This window comes from Phalacrocorax aristotelis, chromosome 6, assembly GCF_949628215.1.
Source record: "Phalacrocorax aristotelis chromosome 6, bGulAri2.1, whole genome shotgun sequence".
NCBI classification, from domain to species: Eukaryota; Metazoa; Chordata; class Aves; order Suliformes; family Phalacrocoracidae; genus Phalacrocorax; species Phalacrocorax aristotelis.
This window is the reverse complement of record NC_134281.1, coordinates 8,661,181-8,681,136: the sequence shown is the minus strand read 5'-3', so window position 1 is coordinate 8,681,136 and position 19,956 is coordinate 8,661,181. Positions and strand designations below refer to the sequence as shown.

At 48.9% G+C, this 19,956-nt stretch overlaps 1 protein-coding gene across 3 annotated transcripts in view; it reads right to left on the bottom strand.

The window, feature by feature from the left end:
• The window catches only part of PRICKLE2 (prickle planar cell polarity protein 2), a 109,425-nt gene that overhangs the window by 30,871 nt on the left and 58,598 nt on the right, over window positions 1–19,956 (bottom strand). For 2 of the 3 annotated variants that reach the window (XM_075095768.1, XM_075095769.1), the window contains one exon: window positions 1,924–2,107. In XM_075095768.1, coding sequence (XP_074951869.1) covers window positions 1,924–2,107 — 184 coding nt within the window. Of the gene's footprint in view, window positions 1–1,923; window positions 2,108–11,869; window positions 12,409–19,956 lie in introns of those variants that run through there. The other variant, XM_075095771.1, reaches the window with a different exon arrangement.

The window sequence follows — 19,956 nt, the reverse complement described above, 5'->3', positions numbered from 1 at the left end:
ACACCCAGACACGTGGTAACTCCTGGCGAAATTCAGGGTGCTGCTTTTCACCCAGGGACAACCCCCAGCCCTACATGGTGGCTCTTTCACAGCCCAGAGAAGTCACACCTTGCATTTTTCTCCTTAGTGGCTCATCTGATGTGTGAAAGGTCCCGAAAGGGCTGGCAGATGAACTATGCTGGAAGGATTTCAGTGTCTGTCTTAGGCTCTGCTTATGGCTGCTCTTCGTCTCCATGGTGATTAGAGACAGGTCTGAAGTGGCAAATCTGCTAAAAGACTCAGCAACTCAGACGGAGGAGCGTAATTAGAAAGTGGGTGTTCACATCGAGGAGCACCATGACCTCTGCAAAAAACAGGTGCCAGAAGAACCTAAAAATACATTAACCTGAGTAATGCATGAGCCGTCAGCACCTACTGCTAGCGCTAATGGACATTTTTTTCTCATGAACATCCGAAACTCCCTGACAGCATGCTATTTCCTAAAATGCACCGAAGGGATCAAAGCAGTATCGAGGTCTTCTGGAATATGTCACCACCATTCTGGAAGTGGCTTTCAATTGCTGTCCATGCCATGCTGTACTCATCAGAGACCATGCCTACCCAGTCAGGTGCCACCTGTCATTAAATATCTGTATTTCCACCCAAAGCTACAGCAGCATGTGCCAGCTTGGGCTCCAGAAGCCACCGACACGCCTGGACAGAAGGCAGTTCTGAGAGCAGGTGGCACCAGCTTGGTCATGATCCTCCAGCAGGACTCCGAAAATCCAACCGGTTTGTGTCCCTGCAGCATGCAGGACCAGCAGAGCTACTTCAGGACCATCTGCATCTCTCCATACACCATGTCTTGTACTTCCTGAGAGGCACAAAGGGAACCTCTGACATAAGGAAGGTGACAGAAAACAAGGCTGCTGCCTGATTTGTATGGTTGGATGGCACCAAATGAAACACACGGTGCTGCGGAGTTTGAAGCAAGCACTGAGCCAGGCTTGTAAAGACAAGGAGAAGAAAAAAAAACACAAACAACTGGATTTTCTCTAATCAGACAGATAATATTTACAGCCTACGGGTGGTGCCAAAATATTTCAGGAAATGCCTAAGCCCTTCTGAATAAAAGCTCAGGAAGCACAATATTTAAGGACAGCAACTACAGCAGTAAGAATGAAAGCTTTCCACCCTCTCGCAGCCTCCTTACACGGTTTAAAACGATTGCCATAGCAGTTGTCAAGGCTAAGCTCATTTTGCAATCTCCTCTACAAATTAAGTTCTGAGTTGAACATGTAAATGACCAGCATAAGAACCAAACGATCATGTAAACTGCAAGGAGCAGAAATCAACGTGCACTCTGCACAGACAGCATCCTGAGGTCTGCTCCATCCTGTTCGATTCCTGTACCGAGACACTTAAACTTCATTTAAACAACTCTTTCCAGTAAAGCACAAACATCATGCTTCAACCCAGCCCCAAAGACTTTGGCCTGTTTTTTAGTGTCGTCTACCAGCTTTGACTGCCTGCCCTGGACTTCCTGCAGAGCAGAGTGGTCCGGGGGGGCAGAACATGAGCACTGAGGCCCCTGGGCACACCGGAGCCCTGCCACTTTTTCCCATGAAACAGTAGTAGGTACGTCTCTATCTGTTCCCTTGCACAACCACAACAAACCCCATCCTGGAAGTATTTTGTTTCCCCCCTCTCAGTTACCAATTACATCTACAGACGCAGAAAACCACAAGTCCTGCAAGGATCGCATTTCTATTTTGTTTCATTAGTGCATTCAGACCAGACCTGTCTCGGAAAGTCTCTGCAGTGCACCCAGAAACAGCCGCATGCAACAAGACCTCGCACCCCTAGAAGAAAAATCAGGGCAACTATTTCCAAAAAGCATATTAAAACTATTTATTTCTGGTAACTCAGTGGTGTCAGCGTTACCTGCTCGGGCTTCAGGCCAGGGGGGACCCACGCGTACTCTTCCAAGGCACAGCCCGAGTCGTCGTCAGAAGTTGAGTTCCTCTGGAAGTCAAACATGAGCTTCGTGACAGTCTTCTCCATCTCCAGAGGCATAACTGTTACGATGTGCTCTTCCTGGGAGCACTTACAGTGAAGGCAAATCTTCCTGCAAGGTGAGGAGAGAGGAAAAAGAGAAGACGCCCCAGTGAGTTGTGCTTCAGAGAAGAAAGCGAAGTGATTCCTGCCAGCTGCTGGCCTGCAGATACTAAACTCAACTCTTTTTTTATGCTCAGGTATTTTCTAATGTCGGCTTTGTCTCTCTTCAAGGAGGAAATAAAAGTCCATATTTGCTGTAACAAGACTTGGCAATCAAGCCGAGTCAGACTGCCCAGTGTTTGGGGATATGTAATTGCTTGTCCCTTTACTGCACCATGAGGAGTATTTCCAGGGGCCAGCAGAGGCAAGGGCCACGGGCCCACCTGGGGCAGATCAGCATGCCAGCCAGTAACCGCAGAGCAGTTACCCAATTTACGGCAGCTGAGCACTTAGCTAATACAGAAAATGGTGGATTGACCGGGAAGCTGTGAATGACAAGTCCCTTTAGCATGCTGATAGCATAAATTTGCTTATTAAAGTAGCATAAAAATTGATTATAGTCTGAACATATAAAGCTAAATTAAATTAAGGGAGGCTACAAAAACCACAGTCACACTACAACGGCATCTTAACCGCCCGGCTCGACGGCGCGCGCCATGGCTCAGCAGCACACCAGCTCGCACGCTGCCTGAGAGCTGGACGGGAGAGGGAAAAGGACGAGAACTGAAAAAACATCCCACAGGTTGCAATTTCACAGCCATTAGCTTAATTCATTGCAAATATCACTTCTCAGCATTTCTTTTATGGGTCTGTTCCTGCAGCTTGTGTCCATGGGACATTTTCTTCATGGGTTTGAGCCCGAGCATTTATCTGCAGGGCTGCTAGGACATCACACCCCTCAGCCATGGTAAAAGCGAAGGACTAACCTGGCTGAAAACATCCCCCAGCCCCATAAAAAGAGGTTAAAGGGAATACTGATTAATCGGTTTCTATTTCTGAAAATGCAATGCTCTTCTGCAATATGGGTCAATGGTATCTATTTTAGAGTAACCACGCAGGATTCTGAATTAATTTGTGCTAATGAAACACCACTGACTTCTGAGGAATGAGATATGGTTTCACTTGGATAGCAGAAGGGAGACATCTCAGAATTAATAAGGTACCACACAAAAGGAAAGGGAAGAGTTACCGTTGCCATCACAGGTTTCTCTGCTATAAGGCAAAGGAAAGACATTCGGGGGCAGGAACAGTTAAGCATCGGGAGCTGTAATTTTCAAACACCTTTCCTTCTTTTTCACCACTGCGTTACAAGCCAGCTAAGCATACAAGTGCTCAGATCCAGATTTGAGTCTAAATTTCCACTTGGCCATTACAGCACAAAAAATGCACTCTAGCAAAAGTCAAGAGGCTCCGTTAAGTCAAGCCAGGGAGATTTGCCAGATTTTCCCATTTCCTGCCTTTCATCAGATCTAAACCACACAGCGACCCCCACGCACCCCTGGTGTCTGGTTTGCGTCCAGTCGGAGAGCCTCAGCATCGCCTCCGGCTGTTACCTTAAAAAATAATCAAGGCACCATTTCATGTGAATACTTTAATTAATCAGCTACCATGGAAGGCCACTCTGCCTCAGCAAAGCCACTGGTTTCTTTGCCATTTCCATCTCATTTCACAATATGATTAGAAGCGGCTCAATATGAAACAAGACGCTAAGAATAATTAATAGCTCCAGAGCCCCAGATTCGGCATTGGAGATAGTTATTCTAACAGACTTTAGGACTTCTTAGCCAAATTTTAATTTTCAGGATATCAATCACAAGCTTCAAAGGGAGACAAACCCAACAGTCCACGCTTGGACAGCAGCAACACCGGGAGCACAAGCGCTGCGATGGGGAAAAAGCCAGCCCGCACATTTCTGCCCTCCTCCCTGCTCTAGACACATCCCCTCCAGGAGATGGAGGATGGCAGAAGAGCCAGAGGTCTTGGCTTTTAATTAATGAGATAAATCAGGCCATCGTGAGGACTTTAAGTAACAGTGTCGAAGAGTTAATAAGTGAGATGTATGATCAGTTAGACCCCGCAGATCACTCCACATGACCACCATTGTGCAGCTCACACCACATACAGCCAGGAGTGCAAGGACCAGGTCGGGAAGCTGATTTACACCCACCCTCATTCCTGCCCCGTCCCAGACAAGTGGGTACCACCGGCGGGTGGCTCCTGCTGGTCAGAAAAGCAACGTATGAAAAGGACACAGGTAGCCGGTTTGCCCATCGGTGATGTCCCCAGGCCAGGACAACAGGCTCTGTAAATACTTTGCGCAATTGAAGACTGAGCATCTCCAGGCATGGGGTTTCTGCCACCTCCCTGGGCAAACTGTACAAACTTCAAGATCTTGCCCCTGAGATAGTCAATTCTCTTCCTTTCCCCTCATTAAAAGCAGAAGATTAACAGCTTTAATTACAATTATTTTCTTTACATTAGGATATGTTGTTTCATGGGAACAATACTCAGTGTCCTAGGAGTGTCTTTCCACTCCTATGATATGGTTTCCATGACTTCTTCACATAGGTCTCACTTACTGAACTTTATTTTATTGTCTTCCAGCTCACTATAATTAAAAATAATTCCCTGTAGTAAAAACTTAATATAAAAATGTACATTACAAACGTGAAATTAAATTGAAAAAGCAGTATCCCCCCACCGCACCCAAAGAAGAGCGGCATGAAGCAAGATGATGCACGTGCCAGCACTCAACCGTGCACACAATGACCGGAGCAACAACGTTCTGCAGGTGCTGAATCTATGGCGGAGAGCTGGTGGGTGTTGGAGAGGAGCAAGGCGAGAGCTGGCAGCCTGCCCGGCTGCTCCCGCCAGCAACGGCTCGTTAGACGTTAACGTGGGAAGAGCGTCGGAGCCTGGAGATGCTCAGCGCATTGGGGTGCTGCAGCCCAGGTGGAGTGGCTCGTCCTGCAAAGGGAAACCTGTTAGCTTGGCTCTGGCCAGACACAAGCCTCACCTAACCACCACCAAAGCTTCATCAACAATGACTTCAGCTGCCCGTGCAGCCAAGGAGCCCCACAGAACTTGAGAAGACCACGGGCAGGTTTCTTTTTTTAAGCAAGAAGAAACTAATGCCAATCACTGTCTGGAAATCCAGTCTTCATTCCTGAGCCTTTCCATCTTGCTCTCATCCCAGAGAAGGGTCTGCAAGCTCGTCTCAGGGAAGCACCTGCCCTGGTCATTAAGAGTGGTCTCCAGCATCAGGGAGGACACAGGGATGGACATATTTCTGTGCTGTTGCTAACAGCTGGGGACATCCGGGAGCATCACTTGACTCCAAGAGCTGAGGGCTGGCGACGAGAAACCCAGGGATGTCGTGTTTCCCAGTGAAGTGAGGAGAGCTGACAGCATGACCAGCTTCAGGCATGGAGGGTAAATAAAGGAGGTGTTAAGCAGCTGTAGCTTGTGGACAGGGAGAAAGAAGAGAGGGAGCCGGCCAGCAGCCATGCTGCCAGAGGAGGCACAGCGTGGGGAGCACCCAGCAGAGCTGCTTGGCACGGAGCTGGGCACGGAGCTGCCCTGCAGCAGGGCCAGGACAGCGGGAAGCAAATGGGGAGAAAAAGAACATTTCCTGGTGTCAGATTTAGCTGGAAAGGAGCCTGCCTTGAATTGACTTCACATGGTACAAAGCAGCAATGGCTCAAAAACAGACTGAAAAATTTGTTCTACTCAAGGCCAGTGCTTCATGTGATGAAGTTACGAGATGGATGTATTTTATTTTGCAATGGCTGCTTTTACATGGTGACCTGGGCACAGCAGCTGGTCCTCTCCTCAGAAGAGGCTCTAACCCTCGTCGCTGGTTATATCCCCAGCCATCCTTTGGCTGTGGGGGAATGGTGCGAACTGGATCCACCACCCCAGGCAGCCCTCAGCAGAGCAACCCATGCCAGCCCTTTTCTCTCTACAGATAAAAACAGGCACACAAGGGGAATCTGAAGCAAACAGAGCATAACACACCAAGTGGAGAACCTGGCTCCCGAGTCCCTCTCGCCTGGGATGCAGAAGCATGCTTCCAGCCCAGGTCCACCTACGTACAGCTTGATGTGAGCCCAATTGACCTGCAAGGTCTCTGGGACAAGGCAGTCTCTTGTTGTACGCAGCAGTTAGCGAAGCACAGCCTCTGCCATTGCTGGAGCCTCCTGCAGCCCTTTCATCATAGCAATAGCACCAACAATAAGTTAAACTGCACTGAAAACACTAGTGCTGTGCAAGAGGTTCTGGAGAGAGCCATGAGCATGACCCCTGCTTTCTGAAGAAAGCTGAGGTTTCCCTGCTGTGAAAAACCAGCAACGACTCCAAATCGGGAAAGCACAAGCAGAAAAAAGCCACGGAAGAGGGTCCGGGGACAGCCTGAAGCCAAGGTGAAGTGCGTCCTTGCAAATGGTCTGTAGCTCCAGCAGAGGAGCTGAGGGAGCTGGCCTCTCCCAGCGAGCAGCCTGCACATGGTGGGATCTGGGCAGCGCAGGTGGGAGCAGACTCCCTCGGGGCTGTGAGGGTGGCAGACCCCTGACTGCAGGGATCTGCTCTTCCAGCCATGCCTGCCGGCTCGGCCAGGTGGGCACACAGGACCTAATGCAGCAAATACCGCCAAAGCAAAGCCTGCCCAGGCTGAGCAGTGCAGCTATTTCAAGAAAGGGCAGCACAAGATCCCAACCCCTCCTGGTAGCACCAAGAATGAAGGCAGAGTTTAAAATTGTGGCAGAAATGTTAAAATTCCTCTTGGACAAAGAAGGAACTCAGCAAACAGCTCTTATCACACACACGCCACCACTCCCTCCCCCCAGTGCTGCTTATCTCTGCTTCTCACTTGTTTCTTCTGGGATGGAAATAAATGGGCTGTATCAGGGAGCAGCTCGTCTCCAGACAATGCAAGGAGAAGGAATGCCACAGCCCACGCCAGGCCATGCGATGACTCTGCTGCACTCTGTAATAAAGGATTTGCATGCATTTGTGCACACATTAACATACAAGATTGGGAATCCCTCAAAAAGCAATTGTCTGCTCAGCTCGGATGGGATGTGTGAAAGCAAAGAGACAATTCCCTTCCCGCTTGGCTTAAGACATATATAAGCAGCCTGATTTTTTTTCCAGCATTGCGCCATCATTCTGATTGCAATGAGGCTTTCGGGTCAGTCATCAGTCAGTAGATCACAGGACTTCACAGGAAGAGGAGAGGCTGAGGATTTGGGGCAGCTCACGTGACCCCTGAGCCTCTCAAACCAGGCGTTGTAATACCCCTGCCTGTTACCTCCTCCCCTTGTTTGAGAGCAAATGAAGCATCTTCCCACCCTGAGTGAGCTCCAGCTACACAGCCCCATTTCTCCAGACCCCACAGGCAAGGCAAACATTTATCTAAACTAAAAAATTAACACAGTCCTTCACTGCCACAGGGAGATCCTGGCAGCTCTTCTCCAGCACAGGCTGCGCTCTCCCTTCTCACAAATGGGGAAGCTGAGGTGTGGGAGTACCCACAGGCAGCACCCAGCCACGGCTTCCCCATCGACTCCCTGAACATCAGCTTCATCAGAGGAGCCCCAAGCTTTTGTGCTGAAAACAGACAGTTGGAGTTGAAGCTCTGCCTCCATCTCCAACTCCTCTAATACCATATTTTCAACCAAACACTCCCAGTAGCCCAGCTGGCTGCTGCCCATGGCACCGGGTCCCATGGACCTCAGTGACAAAGCAGCATCTCTCTGGACAAAACATTTCTGCAGCTTCACAGCTCTTCCAAAGTCACTTCAGCCAGGAAAAAAAACCTATCAGCGGGAATGAACTGCAAAGACCTTGTGCTACCTGCGTTGAAAAGGAAGCCTAGTGAAAGCCTTTATCTGCCAAACTGGGGTGCAGGAGGCTAAAGGAGGTGAATTAGACACGGGCATTTACAATAGCAGCAATTAAAAGTCTGAGGACAAGGTGCCCTTCGTGGCCTGCAAGGACGGCCAAGGGAGGACAATGCTCACTCGTCCCAAGACACTGTAGGAACAGTTGGCTTAAAAGATCAACATTAGGTGGTAGCAACAGAGCAGGCAGCACAGTAATGCCAAGAGGCTAAGGAAAGAGAGAAGTAATCCAGCATCCTATAGATGCAACTCCCCACAGTCTCAGTGGGCATAGGGGAGCACATATAGCCGCACATCTCCGGAAAGGTCTGCAGTAGGTGGGGAAACACTGAGAGGATGGAAGAGTTGCAGGCCAGACTCTTCTCCGTCTTTCCCATCCATCTTCTCTTCTCTACCTGCTTGAACTGCTCGAGGCAAGTCAGATTTTCAGTGTTGCGTTATTTTTAATCCCCTCTGACCTCCGCTGTGCCAAAAGCAGCAATTACAGAGGTATCCAGGGTGGCACTGACACTTTTATTACAAGCCCCATTTCCACTCCTGGAAAAATTCTCCTCCCTGACTGAAGCTGGCCATGCTCAGTCTCAGGTTGGAGACTAATTTTATTTTTAAGACTCTGTAAAAATCCTTTACCATTGCAAGAGTTATTCTTGCTTAATTAAGAAAAAGAAGAAAAAAAAACTATCCTGAATATTGTGAGCTGCAGCCAAATATGAGCAAAAGTTGTCTCTGAGGATTTTCCAGTTGGTCTGCCTTCATGGTGACTCAGGACCATCAATTCAAGAAGTGGGTGGAATATCTGCCTGTGGGTCCCCACTGCCCTGTCCCCAAACCACTGCTTCCCCATGGCACAGCCTGGGGCAGCCCCCAGGCTGCTTCCAATTTTGCTGTCTGTGGTCTTAGGCACCACGTGGCAGACAACAACCATCAGCGCACAAGGCTGTGCTCCTTCCAGATGAGACCAAGAAATTAGGACAAAACATGACACAATGTACAAAGCCCCAAATCCCTCATCTGGACTGCCTTGGTGCCCTCTTGGGCAAACAAGGAACCAGGACCACAGCCCAAAATCATGGCCAGCCCTCTCCGCACCAATGCAGGATGAACTAAATCACAACCAACCTTTCCAACCTGTGGCTAAACCACACCAGAGAGCTGGGGTGCATCACGGGTCATTTTGGGGAGCCCAAGTGCACCCCAGCCCTCTGCAGTGAATGCGGGTTCCCGCTCAGGCTTCAGTTTCTCATTGTGAGCTGGGTAAGAGCCCCAGGGTGCTTAAACACCCTCCTGGCCTGAACCACACTGCCAGGCTTCTCCTGTGAGCTGCAACCCCTGACATGAACCATGAAAATTCTGATGCATAAAGATGAGATGTTTAAATTAAGGGATATTAATAACTCGGCAGATCTCAGAAGAACTCTATTTGGAGCTCTCAAGATGTTTTGCAGAAGACGCAGTATTTTTTTTTCTTAATAGAGGTTAGACAGAGGTGGGCAAAGTGCTGTACCCGTGTGAGCTGCAGATCAGGCAAGGAGGAGAGAGAGAAGAGGAAAAATAAGGTGCCGTGAGCTCCAGCCTGTTGCCCAGCCATGCTACCAGGAGAAAAGGTGTCCAACAGGCTGCTCTGTCACATCCGAGATGATGGAGGCAGCCTGCCAGCTCACAAGCTTACCGCTCATCTCAACATGCTTATGTTAGGGTTTTTTTTTTTCCCCCCTTTAAAGGTCCAGCTCTTAGCATACAGAAATTATAACAATCACATATTTTCCCCTGGTCATGGAGAAGAAACGCAAACCACTAGTTTCCAAGTTGAAGAGAGTAACAGGCTCAATAACAGCAATAACAACCCTGAAGCTGGTGGGCAAACAACGCTGAAGCCAATTTCATGGCTTTGGAAGGCAGAGGGAGCCATGGAATGGACAGACCCAGGAGTTGTGGGCACCCGAGAGAGGTCTGGTGTCCCCTGTGGCAGGACAACCGCAAGCCCCGGAGAGCCCAGTGAGGTCCCTGGCCATCAGGGATGGAGCAGGGGAGGCAGCAGAGGGAGCAGGCAGCAGCAGGACCCTCACCAAACTCTCCCTCTGGGCTGAGTTCAGCAGCGTTCCCCACCCGACAGCCAACGTGTGCCTGTGCTGCAAAGCCCCTGTCCTACCCCACGGGTTATCTTGTCAGATTGTTAATTACACCACTTGGTGGCTTTTTAACAAGATGCAGAGCTGTATCGCAGAGGGTTTCTTTCTGCTGCTTAACTGAAGGAAGACAATTGCCTCCAAGCCTGGGGTTCCTGCAAGATTTAAGCTCTAACTCTGGATCCAAAACCAGCTCTCTACAAAGAAGCCTGTCTCTGTTCAGCTTATGGGTCCTCACTGTCTTCTCAAGTTTGCATAACCCTGGTTTTTTCACAGACAGTGTTTATCTTCTGCCCCTCTCTTTTCCCGACCCTGTTCCAGGCTTGCAGCCCATCTCTCCAGCACCGGTCTCACAGACAGGCTAAGCTAAGCGGGTTCACAGCCATCTGCCCCGGGCCTGTTAGTGCTATTTTAAGGGACTTCACCAGTTTGCATTTGCAGCATGACAAGCAGAAACCACAAGAAGCAGTAAACACGCTGCAATTCAAGCGTCAGGCCACACATCCTAAAGGAAAAAAACCTGGCTGATAGGCAAAATGCTCAGAAGCAGTACGAGCTAGGCTGAAAACTGTAATTATTTCAAAAGTTAAGGCTTAGACGGCATCCCCTGAGACAGGCGATACCGACCCGCTTGTGAAAGCAATCACTGCCAGCCTGATCTGTGTGTGTGCTGGCTAAGCCTGAGCAAGTCTGCCAACAGCAAGTGAGCGAGGCTGGGTCATTTTGTTAAGCTGAATCTGGCTGGTAGAAAACATGCAACGGGAGAAGATTAAAATACCAAGCAAAATACAATCTTGTTAGCTGCAGATAGTTTTATTTTACAAATCTTTATTGCAGGCTCAAGCCGGCACCCTTATAAACACAACGCAGTGATGTGAGAAATATCAGTGCTCCCACAGCAGGTGAAATAATTGCTGAACAAAAATAAGTCAGATAAGTTACAAGATAAGAGAGCTAAAACTGAAAGGATGACACTGCATCTGGTGTGAATAATTATTTTGGCATTATTCTGTCCAGTGCTAATCCTCAACGGCTCGAAAAGATTCAATCAGTGTTTAGCACTGCCAAAGAATCATGACTGCAAAACAAAGAGTAACTGGATTAAAATCTTTCTACGGTCACAGGTCACGTCTGTGTCACATCTGCTTAAAATGTTCCTTCAAGGAACAAGAAAAGAAGGACATTTGACTTGAAAACATTAGACAGAAAAACATAACCCCCAGGTTGCAGTTCTAGGTTCGTTTGCAGTTGGGCATTTTGGCATGAAAAAGGACGTAGAAAGATTATTACTTTAAAACTCTCTATCCTTAGGAAGGCAAAACCATGATAATAAACATCTGAACAGTAATGTCCTCATCTACAACACCAGCCTGCACGCAGCCTGCTCAGGAAATGCCCAGAGAGCCCAGGCTTCCAGAAGCTGCTTTTACCAGAGCAACAAAATTAACACTGGGAGATGAGGATTTTTTCATACTTATTCTGATTTAGAGCCAGCTGAACCTTCCGGATTATTTTTAAAATGAAATATCCATTACAGTGGCATCAGTGTTTCTCCCAAATTTCCTGCAGCTGCAGAAATGCAATTTAACAATTAACCTTTTACATCCGTAAACAACGAGAACAGCAAAGACTGGGAAAAAAGCGCAGCCCCCTCGTAGATCACCACCAACAGCACACTGAGCAAAGTTAGCACGCAGCTACGTGCATCCACAGAACACTGCTTATTCCTCCTCCTCCTCCTCGCTACTTTCTATGCCTCCCTAAAACACACAACTTTGAAGTTGCTGGCAAAAGGCAGTTTCTTACCTGCTCCCACCGATGACAGCAGCGACAGCGCAGGAGGGAAAAACCCAGCGGGTTGCTCAGCTGTCCTAGTTGTGGCAGTTGCCTTTTGGCTGGTGGGCTGTTCCCAGGACCAGCCCGAGCACCGCAGTGCCATAAAGCATCCCGCGCTCCCCCGGCGCAGCCCACTGCCCCGACACTCGATGCCAGGGGCTGCCGCCAGACGGGCTTTTGTCAGAGCCTTTCAGAGGAGGCACGCACGGACCACGGCGCGTATCCAAAGGAAGCCTGCCGAGGAAAAACATGCCATTCCTGCCCCGCGCCTTAAGCTCTTGCTTAATTTGCCTCGCTCTGAAATCCAGCTCTGGAGGGTGCCCCCCTCTCCGTTCCCAATCCAAGTGAATCCAGCAGCTCCCCCCTCAAACTGCCTTTCGCTAAATGACCCTTCGAGGTGGCAAGAGGATGTCCAATTTGCTCTCTGAGCGCAAGGCATTAACGAGGAGTGATGCAGCCCGTGGAGAATAATTGCCGGCGCGGGAGCGGCGCGGGGCTCTGCTGTTGCATTGCTCTCCTCTCCTGCATGCTAATGAGCAATGATGTCAGCAAGCCAAAGTCACCGCATCCGGACCGCGCGTCGCGGCCCGGCCACCCTCCCATTTATTTACATGGAAATCAGCCCGCTCTTAGAAATCAATAAATCCTGCAGGCTGCTTAGGGAAAGGGAGAGAAAAAAGTCCGCGCTGGCTCGTATGTGCGCGTTTCAAAGAGTTGGCTCCGCACCAGCAGCCCAAATTGAATGGTGTGAAGACACTAATTATCCTTCCCCAACTATCATCTTATTTGGTGCTGACCGAATCTCAACTTGCTGTCAAACTTAAGGCACTGCTTCTTAGGTACGTGGCCTATTAGAGCAGTGATCTGCTGGCTCTGAGCAACATATCATTCCTCTCACAGCTTTCAATGCCCTCTTAATTATTTTCTGCAGTCATTTGCTATGATTCCCCACTGCTTTTTAGATGCAGCATGTTTGTGCACCAGCCGGGTTAAACATTCTGGGAAATACAAGTTATTAGTCTGGCATTTTGGCTACCTCATATTTTAATACATTTTCTTTCATACGGCCCGGAGAGATGCATGATTCGCACCTTTTATACGTGTCCCAGGTGAGTACTGTGAGCCCCAGGAACATGCCACCACGGTGGGGATGCCGAAGCCTCCTTCCCCTGTCTTCCCCTCCCCTCGGAAAAGAAAAGAAAACACAGAGAAGGAGCTACGCTGACAAATCTCTTCTGCTGCTCTTAAAGCCTGTTGCTTGGGAATTAGGTGGTCACAAATGAATCTCTGAGCCAAGTCAACTGGAGACGAGTGCACTTAGCTTTTGCATTTGCCAAAAGTGAGTGAAATTCAAAAACCTAGTTTCTGTGGGCTCAGAAAAATACAGAAAGCAAATAAAACTTGCCCAACATGTAGTGCTTTTGTAGCACGTTCCCAACTTTTGGGGCCTGGCTCCAGATTTTGAAGCCCTTGATTTCGGCGATATTAGCTATGTTTACAGAACACAGAAGGATGCAGAAACTACAGCTACGAGTATTTCTGCAGTCTCAAATGCCTTAAATTATTATTATTAAGGTGCATAAATTAGGATTCATTACATGGAACTGCACTCAAGATCTCCAGGGCGAGTTCTTCAGCTCAGACAAACAAGCCTGTCTCCCCCTTGGAGCCGCCCCAACCTATCCTGGCCAAGTGGGACAGACCAACAACATGCAGAGACCTCATCTGGCTTAGGCAATTTCAGACAAAAGAAAATATTCAGGGCCATTGATGAAATATGTGAGCTTTTTTTTTCCTTAAGTATTCCCCCCCCCTTTTTTTTTTCCCAATGAAATCTGAAGCTGCAAGTCCAAGAGTTGAGCACTGACCCTGTTACTGCATCCAGCCAAGTTGGACCTTCCTTTCATGGAGGAAGGAGCAGCATCACCTCCACTTCTGCTGGGGACGGCCACAGCGCTGAGGAGGGTCCCCTCCAACTCCTCAGAGCAACAGGAACTTGTAGGAAAAAACTCCCCTGACCCTTCAGCTTCCTGAACTGGCACATTTTACCCCTTCCAGCCTGCATCAGCGCCACGGGCAGGCTGTCAGCTCGCCTCTCTATGGTTAATATGCCATGGCCCCAAGATGATGTTATTTTTCCTCTTAAATTCAGAACGTGCTAATTACAATACAAAGGAAATGAGACAAAACTGAATTGGGCAAAAGCAAATAAAGAAGCCTGCTTATAAAATGATAATGTTGAGCAGAAATGCTGTAGAGCAAAAATTACCCATGTTTACTGCAACAATCTTCCCTGGAAATGTATTGCTAAAAGCACGCAGCAGTGACTAGGGGCTACAACCGGCACAGAGAATACGTACTGCTCCATACAGCAGGTCGTAATCTTCCCCAAACATGAGTAAAATGCCTGACTTTTCTGCATTAACTTTCAAGGAGCAAAGGCCCTTTAGCAATAAACACTTGGGAGCAAAGTGTCTACTAGTGCTCCAAGTGCCACTCGAGCAGGACTGCCAGCCAGCCCCACACTCGGGAAAGGTTGGCAGGGCACGAGCCCAAGTGTCCAACCCCAATTCTTGTACAATGTGCTCTGTGTAACTCCATCTACAGCAGCTTCGATCACCCAGCACCAGACCGACATGATCCCACCACAGGGTGGATGGCAGTGCCATTCCCATGCAACCAAGCATCCTGCAGCAAAGGTAGGTTCTGCTTGGCCAACTGGATTGTCCCCAAGAAAGAGATCACACCAGAAGTTGCAAAGTTTTAAGTATAAGTTGATCCACAAAGATAGAATGAGAGTGAAAATCATGAGCTGATGTAAAAGGTCAGTAAGACCAACGCTTAACACATTTCAGCTGCATGGCTTGCTATGAACAGAAGAGCTTTGTGTCTCCAAACAGCATGTATAATCATCATCCCTCCTGGCAGACTTCTTGTTCCATACTTGCTGTGCTGGTTTTGGCTGGGGTCGAGTTAATATTCTTCATAGCAGCTAGTATGAGGCTATGTTGTCATGGCCCATGTCCGGCCTGAGCTGGCTTTGGTGCCCAGTAACTCCACGCAACACGCCACCTCTCCTGTCCTGAGTGACCACCATAACAGATGGAGCCCAAAGTCATGGACTAAATGAACTCAGTGGACATTTTGTGGACATTTAAAAGATGTTTTATAGGGGTGGTCCATCGACTAAGGGAATGATACCTGTGTATTATATCAAAGGATGGGAAGGGCGGGGTTGGTTAACAAAGATGTATTGGATAGTGTGGAACCTGAGCATGATGTAAATGGTATGGAATAAAGGGTGAAGTATGTACTGATTTTGGCTGGGGTAGAGTTAATTTTCCTCATAGTAGCTAGCATGGGGCTGTGTTTTGGATTTGTGCTGGAAACCGCATTCATAACACAGGGATGTTTTAGTTCTTGCTCAGCAGGGCTTACACAGAGCCAAGGCCTTTCCTGCCTCTCACCCCAGCCCACCAGTGAGCAGGCTGGGGGGGCACAAGGGGTTGGGAGGGGACACGGCTGGGACAGCTGACCCCAACTGACCCAAGGGATGTCCCACACCATATGGTGTCATGCTAAGCATGTAAAGCTGGGGGAAGAAGAAGGAAGAGAGGGAGATTCAGAGTGATGGCATTCGTCTTCCCAAGTAACTATTCCATGTGATGGAGCCCTGCTTTCCTGGAGATGGCTGAACACCTGCCTGCCCATGGGGAGGAGCGAACAAATGTCTTGCTTTGCTCTGCTTGCATGCGCAGCTTTTGCTTTACCTGTTAAACTGTCTTTATCTCAGCCCATGAGTTTTCTCATTTTTACTCTTCTGATTCTCTCCCCCGTCCCACCAGGGGGGAGCGAGCAAGCAGCTGCATGGGGCACAATTGCCAGCTGCGGTTAAACCACAACACTTACAAACCTAGATATCCACAAAATCCAATGAACAGGCTCTTCTGAGACAAGAAATCAGATTAGAAGCTGCCACATTTGGATACACAATGTCTTTGGAAAGTGGAAATGAGTCTTCCTGCTTTGAAAGCTGCCGTTTCATTGGCAATTGCTCCATATTACTGTTACCTGCTGCAAGGCTTGTGAAAAGGTCATGTGTTGGAATAACTCCAGAAGGCACATAAGATTTCTTGATGGATTCTGCATGTTACAGAGGTGAAATGGGTGTTTCATTAAGCAGCAAGGAGAATACCAAGCTGGTGGAGCACATTATCAAGGGTCAGGTGAAGGACTTGCACCATTACAAGGATGGATGCTGACAACTGCCAGCAATGAAGCAAATGACCATAAGTAAAACCTTAGCTACTGAAATAAAGAAAGATCAAGAGCAGGAAAGTCCTGCTTAGGTGCAGAGGTGTGAGATGGACAACTCTGCTTATAAATGCAGCCACATCTTTCTGCGCTTTGCTGCTAGTTTTAAAGACAAAGACCCAAACCCAGTCAACTTGAAGCTTTCTGCCACTTGCACAAACTCATCTCTTCGGCTAATTTAACAAATAATTGTAAGAGCCCATGTTTCATAGATGCTGTATTTTATCACCTTGGTGTATATTGATCAGCCATCAATCAATAGGGCTCCATGTGTCACCACTGACTCTCCCGATGACAACGAGCTACATGGCATGGCCACATGCAGCGACAACAGGCTGGCGTCCTCAAGGCCACTGCGTTACCAACCTGATGAATGTCAGATCAAGTTGCCCTTCTAAATTATTCAGTGAGCATCCTCTGCTGCAGCTTGCCGGGGCAGTGTACAGCACTGCTACCTTGGGATGTCACAGAGGCTCCAGCCTCCTCTGTCCTGAGATGCAGCCCACGGGGTTGAAGGCTGTCCCCTGCGCTGCACACACCATGAGCCTGTCTGGGATCTGTGGGATGGCAGATCCCCTCATAGCCGAGCCCGTCCTGGCTCACAGTGACAGGGACAATAACAGACTACTTTCCCACCACCCTTTCTACCCACAGAAATGCAGAACTGGATACTCACAGTGGGGTTTTTTTCCCCCTCTGTTCCCACACTCATCCCTCTAATTTGCAGAGAAATCTCTGCTCGCCCAGCCAGCGCTCCTGCTCCCGTGCCAGGATGGGCCGTGCCCAGCGCAGTCCCCCGGCTGGAGGACAGCTGGAGCTGCGCTCCCATGGCCATGGGCAGTGATAAGCAGCAGAATGAGAGGCTGGAGAAAGCACGGCTTTGCAAACACCGGAAAGGAAAGGCAAGGTGACCAATCACCTCAAAGCTCTTAGCAGTGAGCAGGGAAAGGAAAAGACCCTGTGGGGCAGGGTCCGGCCCCACTCCTCCTGGCCAAATGCCTTGCTCTTCAGGAGACACATAGGGATGTGCCCAAGGTATGAGGAAAGCTCCTTGGAGAACTTGAGTCACAAAATACAGGCCAGGACTTTATATGAGGTTGAGCTATCTTTTGTCTTCTTTTTTTCTTTATCCTTTTTAAGCAAGGCAGCAGACCCTCCCCATACCTCTCAATGCCAGAAGCAGGAATGCCTTATCTCAAAGAAAAACGGCATGGAGGGAGGGGCAGAGAGACCAACATCTCATGCAGATTGTTAATCCCCAAAACTTGGCCTCCTCTGCTTCTCCTCAGGGCTGCTGTTTGTACCTTCACGCGGCTGCTGCCCGAGACCGCGCGAGACAGACCCGCTCCTCCTGCTGTCACTGCTGCGCTCGACTCATTTTCGGCAGGATCCGTGCTGTCGGTCTGCAAGGAGGAATTGAGTTTTTAAAACACCACTGAGCCCAGCAGCAGCTGACACAGAAGGGGAGGTACAGCCCATACGCACTGCGGCTGATTTTAGAGACAATTTTCTGTATTTCCTACCAATTCACCCAGCGAGACAGGCTTGACCCTTGCCAGCATCCTCCGGGGCACAGGCAGGGCCAGGCGGCGAGGCAGTGTCTGTGAGCACAGCCTGTGCCATCCACATCCTCTGGCAGCACCGAACCACACAAACGCAGGGGTGATGCCGCGGGAGGACCCGGCACGCTGCGCTGGCTCTCCTGAGCACCGCTGCCCTGCACCCCCGTCCCTCCCATGACAAGGCACCCCAAAGGACCCTCACCCACCGACTGTCCCCATGCCTCCACGCACCCCCAGCTCGCAGACCATCACCCCATGCTCTGGTGCGACACGCGGAGCATGCCACAGATGGCGTTTCAATCAATCCCTGTATCTCCCTCTCTCTTTTTTTTTTTTTTAAATCACCTTAATACAAGAAGCTTTAGAGAGCTTAACAACAATAAGGCTTTTCACAGCCTCCGGCTTTAACTCGGCACTACTATGTTTTTTACTTTTGTATGTTGAAACCAAATATGTAACTGAATGTGAACAACAATCTGGATGCTCATGTGGTTTTCTCCCCTTTGCTAGCCTGATAGTATTCTCATCTGAAGACTTTATAATAGTGTCCTTTAATGATGTCTGCAAAAGCCTCATTAAAGCACTGTATCGTAATTTAAGCTAAATAAACTCAACACAGTTTTTTTTTTAATGACATTTTTCTTGGGGCCTTCCCACGAACAATAAAGCGTTCACTGAAAATATGTTATGAAGGAAACACATAAATCTTCAGCTTTCTGGTGGTATGTTTTCCAAAGATCTAAACCTTTGATCAGCAGCAAATTAATTTTCCATTTACACAAAATAGAAGATGTATTTCCAGGATAACCAACGAACCCTACAAGTCTGCATTAACATGTGCCTTGGCAGCAGCTCAGGACTCCCTCGCTGCTGCCCTTCTTGCCGCCTGATGCTGTCAGGGTTGCTGTCACGTTAGATGATTTTGATTTTTTTTTGGCTTCAAACCTGTCTAATAGGGTGTTTGGGGTCAGTGATTATGCTCTGAGGATTTCTTGCCTCTGCTCACTGAGCTCTCCTCTGCACCAGCCATGCACCACTCAATGCCACCCCCCAAAAGCTGTGCATCCCCCAGGTCTGGGGCACAGTGCTCAACTGTCTTCATCCTCAGAGGTGAGTCTTGGGCCAGCCCAGAGCCCCAGCCAAGTGACACAAGTCTGGCTTTTGCCTCCCTAAACTAGACTGTGCGCATCTTCTCTGAGTGCCGGTGGGATTTCGGCATGTCCCTCACCCTGGCCAGGCACCACGCGAGCCCCTTCTCCAAGCCAGGAGCTGCTGGCGGGTTCCAGGACTGCACAAACCTCCGTTCAAGCTCCTCAGAAAACACCAATGGTTTAAACAGCCATGTTTCTGCTCCCACCCAAGAGAGACACGGCTGGTCGCTCTTCCCCAACTAAGAGAACAGATCTACGTGCTGCTTGTTCCCAAACTCTGTTAAATGCAGGGCGGTAACTCCAGCACAGTTTTGGATCCACCCAGTGCTCCTGTGACACACTGCACTTGACTGGGAAAACATCATGCATGTTGGTCGTGAATAGAAATGGGTTTTTATGATGCCTTCCAGGCTTTTAAATTTCCCAGTGAATTTGCAAATGCAGGGAGTTTGGCTGTGGTCAGGAACGCACCTGGGTCCTCACGCTGGGCTACCCGCAGCATCCTAACTGCTCAGTGGGAAGAAAGGTGCCAAAATAGATTTTTATTCCATATCTGAGAGCATGAAGTAGATCTGGGTGGTATAAAACCAGCCAGTGTGAGCAGATGGAATGGTGTGTGTTGTTCTGGTCCAGTGCAAACTCCACCCATTACAAGATTTCTACCATCCAGCTAACCTTGATTTTAAATAGAAAACGTCAATAAACTTATGAAAAGCGGCATCTCAAATTAAGTGTGGGGGCTCCCCCTGCCCCAGCCCTCTTGGGATCATGGCTCAATGCCCTGCCTGGAGTGCACCGAGTGGGTCAACACATCTTAGACTACGGCAAGGTTTGCAGCCTTGGCTGTCCCACTGGCTGAAGCTGGATGGAGCTGCAGTGTCCCCGAGACAGCCTGGCACTGCACACAAATGACAAGAGATGTTTGCTATTCTTCCTTTTGTTTTAATTAGTAATAACAATTTGTTATCGTGGCTTGACATGTGTTCATACTTACAAATAAACTGCTTCCTCTAATGATATGCTGAGATTA